This window comes from Mercenaria mercenaria, chromosome 5 (genome assembly GCF_021730395.1).
Source record: "Mercenaria mercenaria strain notata chromosome 5, MADL_Memer_1, whole genome shotgun sequence".
Classification (NCBI taxonomy): domain Eukaryota; kingdom Metazoa; phylum Mollusca; class Bivalvia; order Venerida; family Veneridae; genus Mercenaria; species Mercenaria mercenaria.
Window position 1 is genome coordinate 76274481 of NC_069365.1, and position 16790 is coordinate 76291270.

Here is a 16790-nt window from a genome sequence, read left to right on the forward strand (position 1 = left end):
CTAATTGCATGGGTTTGGGGGCCGAAATCGAGATTTAGTAACTAAAATGGCGAGGGCGCGGGACGAAAACCCGATAATTACCGCTCTTCAAGTGTCAAGTTTTCGCACCACGAACCCGACAATTATCGCGTTTTCGCTCCACGCCCCCGCTAAATAACGAGCTTCGCCACGCGCCCCCGCCATTTTAACTTGTTAATTCTCGCGTTTTAGCCCGGCGGGTATTGGGGGCTAAAACGTAAAATGGCAGAAATCAGTCACCATACTATCCGTGATTAATATTTTTCTTTGGGGACAGTTGCAAGGTGCTATGGAAAAACAGTTTAGTTCTTGTAAAATAAAATGTTGACAAAAAAAAGGGCGTAAAATCCCAAACATTTGTTATTGCTGGCTAATTCTGACTTTCTTGGGCCCTTGCTATTTCTCATTTTTATTAATGAATTGTACAGAAATACGATCCTGTATCAATCTAAAACCTACCCTTTTATGTAACGTAGAACAACCTGATTCAGCCACAACTCTTCTCCAGTCTGATATCCAGACAATCACACGTTAAAAATGTACGGACATGAAATAAATTTATAACTTATTGCACTTATGTATTTGAAAACCATTGTTTTGGTTTTTAGGTCGTTTCTCACCAACCTTCCAGTTATGTCACGGAAAGAGTTGAAATGGAATTAAACCAAATACGAAAAATTATTAAATAACGCAACAATCTGAAAATTAATCCTACAAACAGGCAATTGAAGGAATCTAATAATCTTATTTTATCTAAAAACATTTCAGGAACCCTTTTCAGAAACCTAAAATATCTATGGAGGAGAGAACGAGCAGCAAGATGTTTAATAAGACGTGTAACATGCATTCAGATCTACAGGTGTGACAATAAAAGTTGGAAAGAAGCCGGAAAAAGGCTTACAAAATTAGAATACGCTTAAACTGAAATCTATATTGTTGATAACTTTTGTTGTGATTAACATTTTTTTTTTCTTTAAAAAACAAACAGTTCTTTTTGAAATTTTGATGCACAAATCTTCGCATGAAAGTTGGTGGGGAGGGATGGGATTTAAGACAATACAGCGAAAACTAAGAGACCCCCGTATTAAATGAAAAATAATAACTTTTTTCAAATTTAATGGACGCCCCGAAACTAAATTAATCGCCATAAAACGGCAACGTCACAACTATTTTAGGGCTAGGCTAAAATGTGATTTCGAAGCAATTTGCGTAAAAATGTGCATTTGACCATTCTGTTACTAGATACCTAGTTTGTCGCACAAGAGCTTTGTAGCTCGTGTTATATGTTGGATTATATGCGACATTAAATAAAGCTTACCCTTACCTTTACCTGATAATTATACAATCCCAAAATTTTTGTCCTAAATACCATTAGATGTAACTGTGTTTTATGTTGTTTTATTATCAAAATTACTCTAAATAAAAAATTTGATATCTTATTTACATTTAGGTGTTAAGGTTAATAATAGCCTATTATCAAGTCGCAAAAGTGCTCATAACAACGTTATATTTTTTCATTTACAATAAGTGTAATGTATTCAACACTGAAAATTTGTGAACTTGACAATTATTTACTAGTAAAATTGTAAAATGTTGGGGAGGCGGAGGGATGAGGGTGGGGTAAGGCAAATATCCCGTTTTAGAAATAAGCACTGTGATGTGTGTGTGTGTGGGGGGGGGGGGGGGGGGGGGGGGGGCAGTGAAAATGTCCTATCTTCCAGTTCAACTGGGGCAGGGCAAATATCCAGCAGTCCAGTTTCTCAATGAAGTGAGGATGGGTGGGGTGGGGGTGGGGCAAATGTCCTTGTGGGGTGGTGGCAAGTGTCCTGATCCCGTTCTGTGGTAGTGCTCCCCAAATCTCTACATGAAACATATTTCTGGGGGACCAAGTGTAGTACTTAGCATAGCATACTGATATAATGAAATACATTTGAAATTTACCATAGTGCTGGGGATGATAAAGCTTGGATACTTTGACCCTGTATTCATACAAATGTTAAATGTTGTTTGGAAACATGCGACCTTTTTCACCTTTCCAATTCGGTTTCGGCATAAGTTAAAGCTTTATAAAGGAAGGAAACGACTATAAAACTTGCTTATAAAGGCTACGATTTTGCTCTGAATTCGTTTTAACCATAAAAGTGTAAACATGTGTGGAGGGATCACCTGTCAAGAAAGACCACTTTTTTTATTTCCCAAGTGTGGTCTTTAAACTAGACAGATTTGGGCTGTTTATGTGAAAACTTTAGCTGTTAATGCATTCTTTACTTTTTTGGTTCGGGTTTTTTTCCATTCGGACTATGGTAAAAGATCTTCATGCAGCCACAGCGGGCAACTGATTGCCTCTAAAAACCCTCTCTCAGTCGAGTTATTATCCAGTGACAGTTAACCCCAAAACCCTTTTAACAGAAATGACAAATAAATACTTTTTAATGTCAGTTGCGTATATTGCAGGTAGGTATATATCCTCTTCAACACATCATTGCAGGGTGAAAGAACAAATCAAATACAATGCATGTAGGCAAATAGCTTGCATTATTTCAAAACAAGACGCAAAGAGAAAATGCATCAATATATTGAACAAAAAGAAACTTGAAATAATTAAGAAACGAATGGACAGGGATTCCTCGAAAAGAACTGGACCGATATAAAGTAACATTGCTGGAAGTCATTAGCCTTTCACTTGTCACCTTCATTCAATACTAGCCGCTCTCCGGAGTTGAGGGGACAAGTAGGGCAAGCATTTCGACCCTCGTAGGAGTGGACCTTTAGTCAACAGTAAAACTTTATAAACAAAAATTAAGGCATGTAATCAATAGACAATATTGACTTTGTACCATAGATCTACCCGAAGATGGAAAATTTAAATAGTGAATGCAAGTATAATGATTTTTATTATTTTGCATTGTTTTTTTTCTTTTTTTTTTTTTTTTTTTTTTTTTTTTTGTTGTTGTTTTTTTTAGTTAAACGTAAACCGGCGCAATTAAAGGTCATATGGCGACTTTCAAGATTTTTTGGTGGTAGAAGAAGACCAAAGTGCCTCTCCCTGCATTATTTCATCACGAACTGGAACCCAGGTAGAACCAACGACCTTTGGAAGCCAGCTGAATGGGTACCTCCCCATGAAGAATTTAAAACCTCGAGCGAAGCTCGAACTCACATCGACAAGAGGCAAGTGATTAGAAGTCTGCGACTTGAATCAATCGGCCACGGAGGGGTCCTTCATTATATTGCAAACCTGATCGTAAAAATGTATACATACCAAAATATCATCCCTTTTGCCATTACAATTTCCTCGTTAACTCAAAGTATCCAGTATCGGTGACTTTTGATTTTCCTAATAAAGCTGAAACTTTTACGAGACATATTACAAAGACTAGGACAAAGGGGGGTAAATGAGGGCTGTCACATACGAGTAATGAACATTTTTCCAGATATCAAAATTACGCAAGCACATCTAGTGAGTTCGAAAACTTACGATATGTGTTTCTCATTCGTACCAAATATATCAAGGTTCAGACTTTTGAGCTACGGCGCAACAGATATCAGAAAAGAGAAACATGTATACACGAGTTCATTACAAACCGTAAGCAAACGAAAATAACCGTTTTACGTCCCTGTTGTGGGGTTCCAGACCCCAAGATACCGCTATAAGCCTGGGCTCCTCTGTCCGTCTTTGAACACCCTTTCGATACATACCCGGTTTTAGGGGGCACACTTCCTGGGTTCTGAGCTACGGCGCACCAAAGGGGGCCAAAGGGGGCCCATTTTGTCTCCGACACTGTCCCCTTTTACGACCCTGCTGGTCAGTTCCAGACCCAAGATACAGCTATAAGCCTGGGCTCCTCTTGTCCGTCTTTGAAACACCCTTTTGATACATACCCGGTTTTAGGGGGGCACACTTCCTGGGTTCTGGCTACGGCACACCAAAGGGGGCCAAGGAGGCCCTTTTGTCTCCGACACTGTCCCTTTCACGACCCTGCTGTCAGTTTCCAGACCCATGAACAGCTATAAGCCGGGCTCCTCTTGTCCGTCTTTGAACACCCTTTCGATACATACCGGTTTAGGGGGGCACCTTCCCGGGTTTTTGAGCTACGGCGCACCAAAGGGGGCCAAGGAGGCCCTTTGTCTCCGACACTGTCCTTTCACGACCCTGCTGTCAGTTCCAGACCCAAGATACAGCTATAAGCCTGGGCCCTCTTGTCCGTCTTTGAAACCCTTTCGATACATACCCGATTTTAGGGGGGCAAACCCTGGTTGAGCTACGGCGCACCAAAGGGCCAAGGAGGCCCATTTTGTCTCCGACACTGTCCTTTTCACGACCCCGCTGTCAGTTCCAGACCCAAGATACAGCTATAAGCCTGGGGTCCTCTTGTCCGTCTTTGAACACCCTTTCGTAACATACCGGTTTTAGGGGGGCACACTTCCTGGGTTCTGAGCTACGGCGCACCAAAGGGGCCAAGGAGGCCATTTTGTCTCCGACATGTCCCTTTCACGACCCTGCTGTCGTTCCAGACCCAAGATACAGCTATAAGCCTGGCTCCTCTTTTCCGTCTTTTAACACCCTTTCGATACATACCCGGTTTTAGGGGGGCACACTTCCCGGGTTCTGAGCTCGGCACACCAAAGGGGGCCCAAAGGGGGCCCATTTTGTCCGACACTGTCCCTTTCACGACCCTGCTGTCAGTTCCAGACCCCTGATACAGCTATAAGCCTGGGCTCCTCTTGTCCGTCTTTGAACACCCTTTTTGATACATACCCGGTTTTAGGGGGGCACACTTCCTGGGTTCGAGCTACGGCGCACCAAAGGGGGCCAAGGAGGCCCATTTGTCTCCGACACTGTCCCTTTCACGACCCTGCTGTCAGTTCCAGACCCAAGATACAGCTATAAGCCTGGGCTCCTCTTTTCCGTCCTTGAACACCCTTTCGATACATACCCGATTTTAGGGGGGGCATACTTCCCGGGTTCTGAGCTACGGCGCACCAAAGGGGGCCAAGGAGGCCCCTTTTGTCTCCGACACTGTCCTTTTCCGACCCTGCTGTCAGTTCCAGACCCAAGATACAGCTATAAGCCTGGGCTCCTCTGTCCGTCTTTGAACACCCTTTCGATACATTTCCCGGTTTTAGGGGGGGACACTTTCCCGGTTTTGACTACGGCGCACCAAAGGGGGCCAAGGAGGCCCATTTTGTCTCCGACACTGTCCCTTTCACGACCCTGCTGTCAGTTCCAGACCCAAGATACAGCTATAACCTGGGCTCCCTTGTCCGTCTTTGAACACCCTTTCGATTACATACCCGGGTTTTTGGGGGGCACACTTCCTGGGTTCTGAGCTACGGCGCACCAAAGGGGGCCAAGGAGGCCCATTTTGTCTCCGACACTGTCCTTTTCACGACCCTGCTGTCAGTTCCAGACCCAAAGATACAGCTTTTAAGCCTGGGCTCCTCTTGTCCCTCTTTGAACCCCTTTCGAACATACCCGGTTTTAGGGGGCACACTTCCTGGTTTCTGAGCTACGGCGCACCAAAGGAGGCCAAGGAGGCCCATTTTGTCTCCGACACTGTCCCTTTCACGACCCTGCTAACAGTTCCTTCTTTATTTGATATCAACATTCTAAGACAGTTAATTGGGTTTCATAAATATGATGATACTTTTATCTTCTGATATAACGTTTAATTTAAAACACCCTACTAACCCTTTTTAATTTTCAGATAATTTGTCTGGTTGGTATATACATTTATAATATGTCCCTTTAACTGTCGCTGTGTTTTTTTTTCTTCTTTACAAAACTTCTCCATGACAATATGATAAAGTATAATGCGTCTGAAATCATTCGTCATCCACTTCTGATATTTTATGTTGGGAAGTGGGGAACAGGTTAGTGTTGGTATAGAATATATGAACACTGTTTATGTTAACTGCTTTCCGTTACAAGACTGAAATACCGTTGAAATACAGCGTTAATCCCAAAAACAAGCAAACAAACAAATCTTTTATAAATGAAAGTTGTATCTAAATTGATAGATAAATGATCTTTCCGTTTCGACATACATCGAACACCTCCGTACTGGTTTTTTGACCCTATCGTTCTATAAGGAGCTAGCAATTCGGCATTTTCGTTTATTTTATACATTTATTCTTTTGGGGGGAATCCTTAGTCATAAAACATCATAAATAACCTAATAAATATAAATGCCTTTAAAATACATGTACGCCTTTTATTTGAATAGTCCCGGGCCACAATACGAAACCATGCAACTCGCCGCAAATTTAAAAGTGTGCGGACCGTAAAAAGATTTTGTTGGGCGCAGTTTAGTTACGTTTCGCAAGCTACTGTTCGCCAGTTTTATTTCCCATTTCTATTCAAGGGACCAATACTCAGTTTAATGCTCGCTACTTTTAATGCTCGCTGTTAGTGCGCGCTAGCTGTGTTTATCTTATCATAAAGGGTAATGAAAATTTCTTTTCTGCATAATAAACTATAATGAAAACAGATCAAATTTTCATTACAACAACACTTGTACCTGCTGCTAGTTTACTATTTGTTTCATTCATTTTAGGTCTACTGTCGACATTATGTAGAAGAAGTTTTAAAGAAAATATTGCTCCAGATCTGTCTATTTAAGTGCCGTTCAATACCGTATAATATACGAACGTCGGTCCGGTATTATTCGGTAAACTTTTGTTTGCCTGCAGTAGATAAACACTAAATCATTTGCAAATTCCTTACGTATCAGGATTTGTTTTTTTTTCTAGTGTGATAAGTGCAATGAATTCAAATCCCATTTTTTCATCCTGATTTTGATGCTTCTTGCACTGATTATTAAAATCCTATCCCCAACCATATATATATTAAAGAAGATCATATTCTTTTGTCAGACTGATGCTTAAGGAAGAACAATAACAATTTTGTGAACACCTCTTGTAGGTATGACCCCAATTCTCGAAAATCTGCCAAGGGTATACCTCATACCATCTCCATGCCATTATGAAATGTAAAAATAATTAAGATCGCTATCTTCCTCTAATGTGTATTTTCAGTAAACTATTAAATAATTCAGAATTTGTCAGTGAAATTATTCTAGCCAGGATACCTGACATCATGTTTATCAGAGTGTTTAAATATAATTTCATAGATTTTTTTCGGCTTAACACACTTCAGCGTTTGAACGACAGATGCAATATTTACCAACGTTAAAGATATCTACATCTAACATGTAAAATGAACATTTTTATTATTTCACGTTTTTTACCCATTTTTCCCTATTTCCCAACAAGACACAGTGTCACGCGCATTTTTTCTATTCTTAATTATTGAGCATCATTAGATAATGAGCATATAGCCAATATGTCTGCTTTGTTGGTAATGAAAGGAACTTTTTGAAAAACTGATAAATTTATGTATATCATCATTTTTGACATTAAGATAGGACTTGCTTGATGAGTAATGTTAATTAAATCCACTAGTGTGTAACTTGTTTGTTAAGAAAGGGCGTCTTTATGGTTCAGTGTACTCTGTGAATAATACCTCATAGTATCGTGGGTGCTTTAAAAATAGGAGATTTGTTTTGTGCAAACCCCACGAAACAAGTCCGGCTCTTTTGCCTGACAAGTATTTTATCCATGACTCTCCATGAATTTGTGATTTATCGCACTTTGACATTTAAGTTTGACAGTTTGCTCACAAACGACTTTTATAATCAACTTATATGAGCCGTGCCATGAGAAAACCAACATAGTGGCTTTGCGACCAGCATGGATCCAGACCAGCCTGCGCATCCGCGCAGTTTGGTCAGGATCCATGCTGTTCGCTAACAGTTTCTCCAATTCCAATAGGCTTTAAAAGCGAACAGCATGGATCCTGACCAGACTGCGCGGATGCGCAGGCTGGTCTGGATCCATGCTGGTCGCAAACCCATTATGTTGGTTTTCTCATGGCGCGGCTCATATCATTTAACTTATATTTGCCTAGCAAAGAAATGTCACACTTTTAAGTGAAATGATACTAAAAAGACAGATTTATCTAAGATTAAGATGATACAGGCGTCCCATAAACAAGATACAGGTAAATTGGCAATGTGATTTCATGTAAACAGTAAAACAAAAAGCGTTTGTAGTTTTGCAACTCTAGTCTATACAGTACATTGCTAGGGCTACAAAAAATAGATATAGATCTATATATCTATTACCCGCACAACCACTCACCTATGAAATTTTAGGTAAGCTGATTAAAGATTTTAAGTAAAGGAAACGCATGTAAGCCAAAATGAAATGTTTTCACTGATCGAAATTTTATTCTAAAATTACTCGATTTTTTTTGGTTAGTTATAGAGAATATTTGTTTGTTTCAGTATACGATCGAAATATATTTCACCGAGTGAACACTATAGATTTAATGCAATATTTTCACGAGTGACGCAGTGAAAATGTAAATTATGGCGTTCACGAGTGAAATATATTTCGATCTTACACTGGAAGAAACAAATTTTCTATTCATTTTATGTGCTTTTAGATCTAGATTCTAATAGTTTTAACCAAATTATATCCAGTTTGCCCGCGCAACGTCACGCGAATGACATCATGACGTCATAATGTCGTGACGTCAGGATATCTTTGTAAAAAAAAAAACACTGTAAATTACGGAATCCTGTTTCCGCCATCGACTTTTCGACTAGACAGATACGCGAAAACCTGAAATTAAGCATCTAATTTCAACTTTTCGCGCTAAAAATTTACCGCGAAAAGTCGAAAACTTGAAGTTTTTAACACGACAATTGTCGTGCAAACGTCAACTTCTCGATCTAGAATCAAGCGCGAAATGTAGAAATTTAAAAGCCTAAACTTCAACTTCTCGCGCAAAGATGTCCCGCGAAATGTAGAAATCTTGAAGTTTTTGACCCGAGAATTGTCGGGCAAACATCAACTTGTCGACCCATAATCTAGCGCGAAATGTTGAAATTAAGTGGCCTATCTTCTACTTTTCGTGCAAGTTCTTTGGCCGATATTATCGCTTAAATTTCGACTTTTCGTTCTAGGACTAACTAACTAACCCTAACCCTAAACTAAGTAACCCTAGAACGAAAAGTCGAAATTTAAGCGATAATATCGCGAAATTATCGGCCAAAGAACTGGCACGAAAAGTAGAAGTTAAGACTTAAATTTATACTTTTCGCCCTACAAATTCAGTCGATAAGTTGACATTTGCACGACAATTGTCGCGTTGCAAACTTCGACTTTTCAACTTTTCGAGGAAATATCTTAGCACGAGAAGTTGAAATTAGCTCTCTTAATTTCTACTTTTCGCGCTTGATTATAGGTCGAAAAGTTGACGTTTGCACGACAATTGTCGGGTCAAAAACTTCAAGATTTCGACTTTTCGCGTAAAATTTATAGCACGAAAAGTTGAAATTAGATGCTTAATTTCAAGTTTTCGCGTATCTGTCTAGTCGAAAAGTCGATGGCGGAAACAGGATTCCGTAGTAAATAGTTCTATTACGTTTCCTGATTTCTTTTAGTTACATTTTATTATGATATATATATATATATAGGCCTATAATCCTGTTAGTATTTTTATACATCTATATCTTTACTGAAGTGTATTTTGCAAGGAATTTTCTTTTATTTATAATTCATTAATTTATTAATTTTCTATGGTGGCTGATTTCTGCCATCTCGTTCTGGCGTGTTGGCGCGTTTGCAGGGCGCCAGAACGCCAGGACGCCAGGACGACAATTATACGCGCCAAGACAACAAACAAAGCATTTGTCGTTCTGGCGGGGGCGCCAACACGCTAAATTAGGAAGTTGTCGTCATGGCGTTCTGGCGTCTTAGCGCGTTTGCAGGGCGCCAAGACGCCAACACGCCAGGACGACAATTATACGCGCCAAGACGACAAAATCCATAGTCCTAGGACCCTGCCTCTTTCTTGCATACATTAATGACCTGCCCGATAGTGTCAAAAGTAGGGTCCGCCTTTTCGCTGATGACACTATCGTCTACCTTACCATCTCATCTCAGTCTTCAGCAGAAAGCTTACAGCATGACCTGCACTTATTAGAGTTATGGAAACAGTATTGGGCCATGGAGTTCAATCCTGATAAGTGTGAGATTCTTAGGATACATAGGAAGAGAAAACCTATCCTTTATCCCTACAGGTTACACAATACCCTACTTAAATCAGCAGACCAGTCCAAATACTTTGTTACTTTAAGCAAGGGCTTCTTCATCATTAACTTGAAAGTATCAAATAGAGCCAACATTCCTGATTAGACATTTATCAGAATAATGGTCTTAATAATATCTGAGCTAAGTTTGAAACTCAGTCATTTCGGATGAACAACTACATAAGGCTAAATTTAAACACAACCTTAATTGTGTATGCAATACATTTAATTCCATATACCGAAACTTTGAGGCCAATTCCGCATATGGATCATGACTAAATACAACAATAAAAATCCTGCTCACACTACAAAAGCAATGTTTTTTTCTCCAACATTCATGAAACCCCGTCAGACTGTCTGTTTGTCTAGTGTCTACAACAAAGACACCAGTATCGTTATATCATCTCCTGTTCTATCAGTACTACGTACACTGCTTTGTTTGGCGCGGAGTTTCCTTTTGCTGCATCTTGCAGCAACTTTCGTACTTGTCAACTTTTCGGTTCGATCAAAATGGTATTGCTCCTAATGTGTTCAAAAGTGTTGTTTACGGTGTTCCGTTTGGACAATTGTGACTTTTTATTTAATACTTAACCGCAATGCACGATGGTACGATGATGAAAACGCGATATTACATCAACATTTCACCATCGTACCATCGCAACATCGCGATTTTATCATCGTGCCATCGCGTTTTCACCATCGTACCATCGTTGTTTCAACATCGTGCCATCGCGCCATCGCGTTTCCGTCATCGTACCATCATGCATCGCGGTTTAGTATTAAATAAAAAGTCACGATTGTTCAAACGGATCACCGTAGTTGTTATATCTTGTCTTCGTGATCAGTTTATTCAAAACTGGTTCAGTATAGTAGATAATATTAGTAAATGCCTGAAATATCGCATGTATAAAAAAGAATTTGTACTTAAAAATTATTTTAATGTTTAATCTCCTGTTCTTGCTAATGTTTTATGTAAATTTAGATGTGTCAATCATAAATTGCCTATTGAAAATGACAGATTTTTTAACATTGAAAGGATTCTAAGAACATGCACTCTTTGGTCTGTTAATGCATTAGATGAAGCGTGAAAGAAATATGTTGATCATTATTATTAAACAAATCTTAATACTATTAAATATTGTCAGTTAAATGAACAGTGGTGATAAATCTGCCTTGTTGAAATTAGCCATAATCTGTAAAAACATAGTGTCCACATTTAAATAATTACATTAAAATATGTTTATTATGTCTCATTCTCCATTAAATAGAATAATCTTATTGTCAATCATCAATATTTTGTAATATTATGTTATGTTATTTATATTGCATTTCTTTGTTTTATTTCAAATGCTCTAAATGAGCCTCGACTTTTAAAAAAAAAAAGAAACTAAACTAAACTAAACATATATCTGTTGCCTTCCCTTATATCGATTTTCTGTCATATCGGTCTAGTCGACATTCTTCCTCTTGTTTCATATGTCGGGCAGACATCGCGACGTTGTCGGACTTATCTGCCGATATTCGACCACTGGCACCAGACCAGAAAGAAAATGCCTCTGTACATGTTATACCCTACCCCTAGGTATTCTATAAGAACCATGGTCATGAACGGGAAAGTGCACTAACCCTTGTGCTGCACGTCACGCGTGCCTCGTGTTACATTCGAATTTTTAGTAGCACACCAATCATAATACATCTATAAGTTGCACAATTCGCACTTCCTGATCGATGAAACAATCTTTTTCAATAGTTCTCTGTAATCAGGACTATTTCCTGGTCGATGAAGCGGTTTGATCAATATTTCTCTGTACCCCTATTTTGGTATTTCTATTCACCAGGTAAGTTATACAGATCGCTCTATTCAATTTGTGACAATGACAATCCCGACAATTTAATTTAGATAATGTAATCATCTATAAGAAAGCATTTCTATCTGTTTAGATTTCTCGAATAACAAAAAAAAATATTATCAATGTTAAAAGATCTCATTTTCATTGGATCGCTGTCTCGGAGATAAATAGGATCGTTCCCGCAGTACGTATCAAAGTAGATAAAATACAAATTTTATTTATTTATTTTAAAATAAGAACCTAACTTTTTATTGAAATTTTAAACTAAAAAACATTTAATGCTTCACCTGAAACAGGACTTTTTTTATATTTGTTTAATATTTATTGAATATTTTTAATAAAATCTGTAAGAAATTTTTATGGCAGAGCGCAACAAAAACAAAATGATAGCGGACCCTGTCCATGAGAGGTAATTTAAAACACACAATGACGGCCCCTAGCGAAGGCAATGTGTCAAAATATAGTGAGAGCAAGTAAAACGATTTACTTGTTTGTGCATTTTGCGAGGATGAAGGATTTTAAAGCTTATACCAGGATAAAAACTAATGCAATGTCTTTTTTTCTTTTCTAACACATTGTATTGAAATAAGATTTCATGTTTTATTCAGAATTTGTACAGTGCATACACCCTTAAACGAATGAAAATTTTTCAGTGTATGTTATTTCAAAATTTGAATTTCAATCATACGGCTATATTTGTAGGAAAGGTAAAATAATTAGTCGTTATGGCATCTGCTGAGAGTGAGACTGAAGAAAAAGTTACAAGTGTACCTGTAGAAGGAAACGATGATGAAACTGATGATAATTTATCAGATGTTGATTTTCTTCATAATGAACTTGCAAACGTTAACAGAAAACTCGAAGTCATGCATCTGGCATTGGAAAAAGCTCGACAAGATCATAAGCATACCATAGAGTCCAAAGACAAAGATTTCCATAACCTACAAGAGCAAATTAACGATATGCAGGAAAACGTCGACCGATTAAAGTTTGAAAAGGAAAGACTGTTGTCGAAAGGAAACCTTCGTGAGATTGACATGGCAGGTTTGAAGAGGGAAATAGACAATTTAAAGTTGCAGCTACATGAGACTGAAGCAAAAGCCAAAAAGCGCGAAGACGTCAATGCGGTTCTTATGGCACAAGAACAAACGATAAAAGAAGAACTCAAAGAAGAACTCAAAGAAGAGATGGACAGAAATACACACGCATTGCATGATGATATGCTAGCTATATTGAGAGAAGTACAAGCGGAGAAAAAAGATGTTGCTGCAATTCTTCAAAAGGTTCAGACAGAAAAGAAAGATGTAGCTGAGGTAAAAAGAGGAATGCATAAAATTACAAACAAAGGGAAATATCATAAGCATTGCATGGAAAATAAATACTAACATTTTTTACATTTATTTGATGCGTTGCTTTGCGTGTTAAATTCAGACTTTGTGTTAAATGATAACGTTTGTTTCGTACCGATATATTTTGATTATAATACCTTTAAGAGTCATTTTCGGTGTGGAAACCACTGCCATAATATGTTATTCATTTTTGTTTGTATCATTGGTGCTTGTGTTTGCAATGAACACTGCCTTAATGGTCCATAATGCTTTAAATTTTCATCTTAAAAACAGATGAAACAGCTTTCCAAATAGATGTTTAATGGTTAGAAAAGCATTACTTTTAATGTTTCACGTGAACTGTTATAGTTAGAGCAATAAAGGGAGGTAATACATTGTTTGTAAAAAAACAATAGATTAAATAAAACATTGTAGTATATTCAGCAATATTCAAACCTTTGACAAATGTTAAAAGAAAGTAATTATCAGAAATAGGATTTAACAAGAAATTGATTTATTTTATGTTCATAACGGAAAATTTGACAGCCACATAACAAAGGCATTATGAGCCTTTAAATCAAGTAACCACCTTTCCGTCATAAAATCACGTGTTGTTAAAGCCTCTTGTCCAACTTGTTTATTGTTGGTAACTTTATATATTTGAACATGTAGTTTTTTACTACGTCATCTATATAGCAGGGACTTATAAAAATGGCTGCATGGTTAAGGTCGCCGGCTTCAAATTTCCTCAAATATTAGAAAGACGATTTTCAGAACATGTATCTTTTGAATATATGCCTGTCTTCTTAGCCTATGTCACTTCTAGAATCAGTGAAATAATATTTGTGCTATTATGTTCGCATTTATTGTAATTCAGATTATTATATACAGCACAAAACAAGATCAAAGATAAAGTAGGAATAGCTACGTCCCAAAACAAAAATGAAGCCGCCTTTAAACGGACTAAACCATACAGCGGTTTATGTATGGTTGTGAATATCTTTGGCATTTCATTAAACACTCTCAAAGTAATTTAAAGACGGGGTTAACTTCATTTTCATAAGTCTGAGATATTCATTTTGAATATTTTTCTCAGCCTACATAACTTACTTAGATCTACTGTATTTAAAAGAGATAACATAAAAACGAAACTGCATAACGTAAACATACCAAATCCATCACATGAAAGGTGCAAACTTAAATGCATTATAATACCTGTGTGGCTATGTTCAGGAGCTTTTATTGTAAAGGAAGAGTTTATCTGTTGTTCAGCAAGAAATTCTTTTTTGATAAATAAAACGAAATTTCATTTCAATTGATCTGACAAAGATTACGATATGTCAATTTATGCAAAAGAAACGCATTAATCAACATTACAATATAAACTTTAAGAATGTAGGGATTATATTTATTCGACAGTGCCGTTTTCACTGTCTTTATATTTACTTGTGATCTTTTCATTAATAGAAAGCATGAACAAATAAATACGTATATTTGACATTGCGTGAATCTTGCAAAAAGACTACATTATCAAGTTGCGAAATTATAAGTGGTCTCCATTGTCGAAGGAAGCGGTGGTGCAACTTGAGTTCCTCCGATTTCATCCCAAGAGGCCCCGGCATCAAACCTTGTTTCTCCTGCTCAATCTGGGTTCGTTCCCAATAAATACTTTGTGAACTAGCTTATCTTTACATTACCGTGTCACCTTCCCCATATTAAACATGTACTCTCACCAATGTTGGTTCTAGACTCACTCGGGGTGTAGAATTCTTCATGTGAGGAAGCCATCCAGCGGGCTTATGGAAGGCCGGTGGTTCTAACCAGTTGCCCGCCCGTAATGACATAAGGCCTGGAGGAGCACCTGGGGTCTTCCGCCACCATGAAAAAGCTGGGAAGTTGCCATATGAACTATAATTGTGTCGATTGACGTAAACCTAACACGAACTGACACAAAAAAAAATAAATAAAAAAGATAAAAAAGATAAATAAACGTAAAGCTGAACTAAATGTGTGTCCATTGGACACTGGTGCCGCTACTTGCTGTCACTTTATCATCATATTTCCAAGTTTCTAAATCAAGAGTAAATAAACTTTCATATTAAATTGGTGCATGCAAAGACACTTCAAAACATCAAGAAACACAAGATAATTAATGAAACAAATGAAAGAGAAGAAAAATATTCTTTTTGGTAGGATGGGAAAGAAATATGATGGAGAGTGGTCGTGGTATGGAAGGCGTGTAAACTATATAAACATTTATGTACAACTCCGTAAGATTCATCACATTCCTATGAAATTTCATAACTCTAAATGAAATACTTTTTGATACGTGCGAAAACACTTTCAGGCCCTTTATACATATTCTTGAAAAAGTAAAGGGGCCATGATTCTTGAGATATGTGCGACATAAACATTTAGGCCCTTTAAGTCAAGGGACATTACTTTGGTCTGGCTAAACAACAAAACAACGGTTGTACATCTTATCATGCTAAATAGCATTCCTATAATGTTTCTTGATACTAGATTAGCTACATTTCAAGATACGTGCAGCACAAAATTCTATCTCCTTTATGTAAGTTCTGACTAAATGAGGGGTCATAAAATACCTTTTGAAGTATACACGACACAAATTCGAGCGGACAAGGGTAAATCTTAGTGACAAGTGATACAAAAACATTTGTTTCAGTTACTTAGAAGTTATTCGAATTAAAATATGGCTTAAAGCGACTCGCCCAAAGTTTGGGTGAAATTTTTCAGCATGTTCATTTTCACCAAGTTTGGCATAGATTGGATATATGACACTGAAAAAAAGATGAGATGAGTGAAAATAAGTGTGAGATATTGGTGAAAAAGAAAGAAATGATTTTTCCTCATTATTTCAAAAGCGTTGCAACGGTTTACTGCCTTCTGCACACTGATTTTGCTTGTTTATTAGGATAACTTGAAAATATTATGTCAGCAAGTTTGTATCACTGGTCACTATCACAGTAACCACATTTTAAGGATTTTTGAGGGAGAGAAACTGGGAACGAGGTGCAATAAATATGACTTTTCATGTTTGTTTCAGTTTTTGCCTTGGTTCTTAACCAGTGAGTACTGGATATTGTTCCTTTAAAATAAATTTTCATAAAAGTACTTATTAATAAGTAGAAATATATTTCACGCCATTATGTCGTACTATTCTAGATATTGATTGGGAAACGATATAATATGACCTCATAGCTCGACTAATGTATTTTAAACAGTACTTACCAAATTGCCTGATAAGATCACAACAAGTAGAACACTTTTCATTGATCGCCCATACGTTTCCCTGCCATATCTCACATTTGGTTGGGATTAAGTGCTATAAAACAATACATCAATCTCTCATAAAGAAGCTAAAGTCTCCGATAAAAAACTTTTGAGAGATAATAATTTATTAACGCGTTCAC

At 37.6% G+C, this 16790-nt stretch overlaps 1 protein-coding gene across 1 annotated transcript; it reads left to right on the forward strand.

The window, feature by feature from the left end:
• Positions 1–12105: 12105 nt before the first annotated feature.
• LOC128557152 (uncharacterized protein PF3D7_1120000-like) lies at positions 12106–14869 on the forward strand. Its single transcript, XM_053544022.1, has 2 exons — positions 12106–12212; positions 12731–14869. Exon 2 carries the CDS (start codon positions 12754–12756, stop codon positions 13411–13413), a length of 660 nt encoding a protein of 219 aa, XP_053399997.1. The 5' UTR covers positions 12106–12212; positions 12731–12753; the 3' UTR covers positions 13414–14869.
• Positions 14870–16790: the final 1921 nt, after the last annotated feature.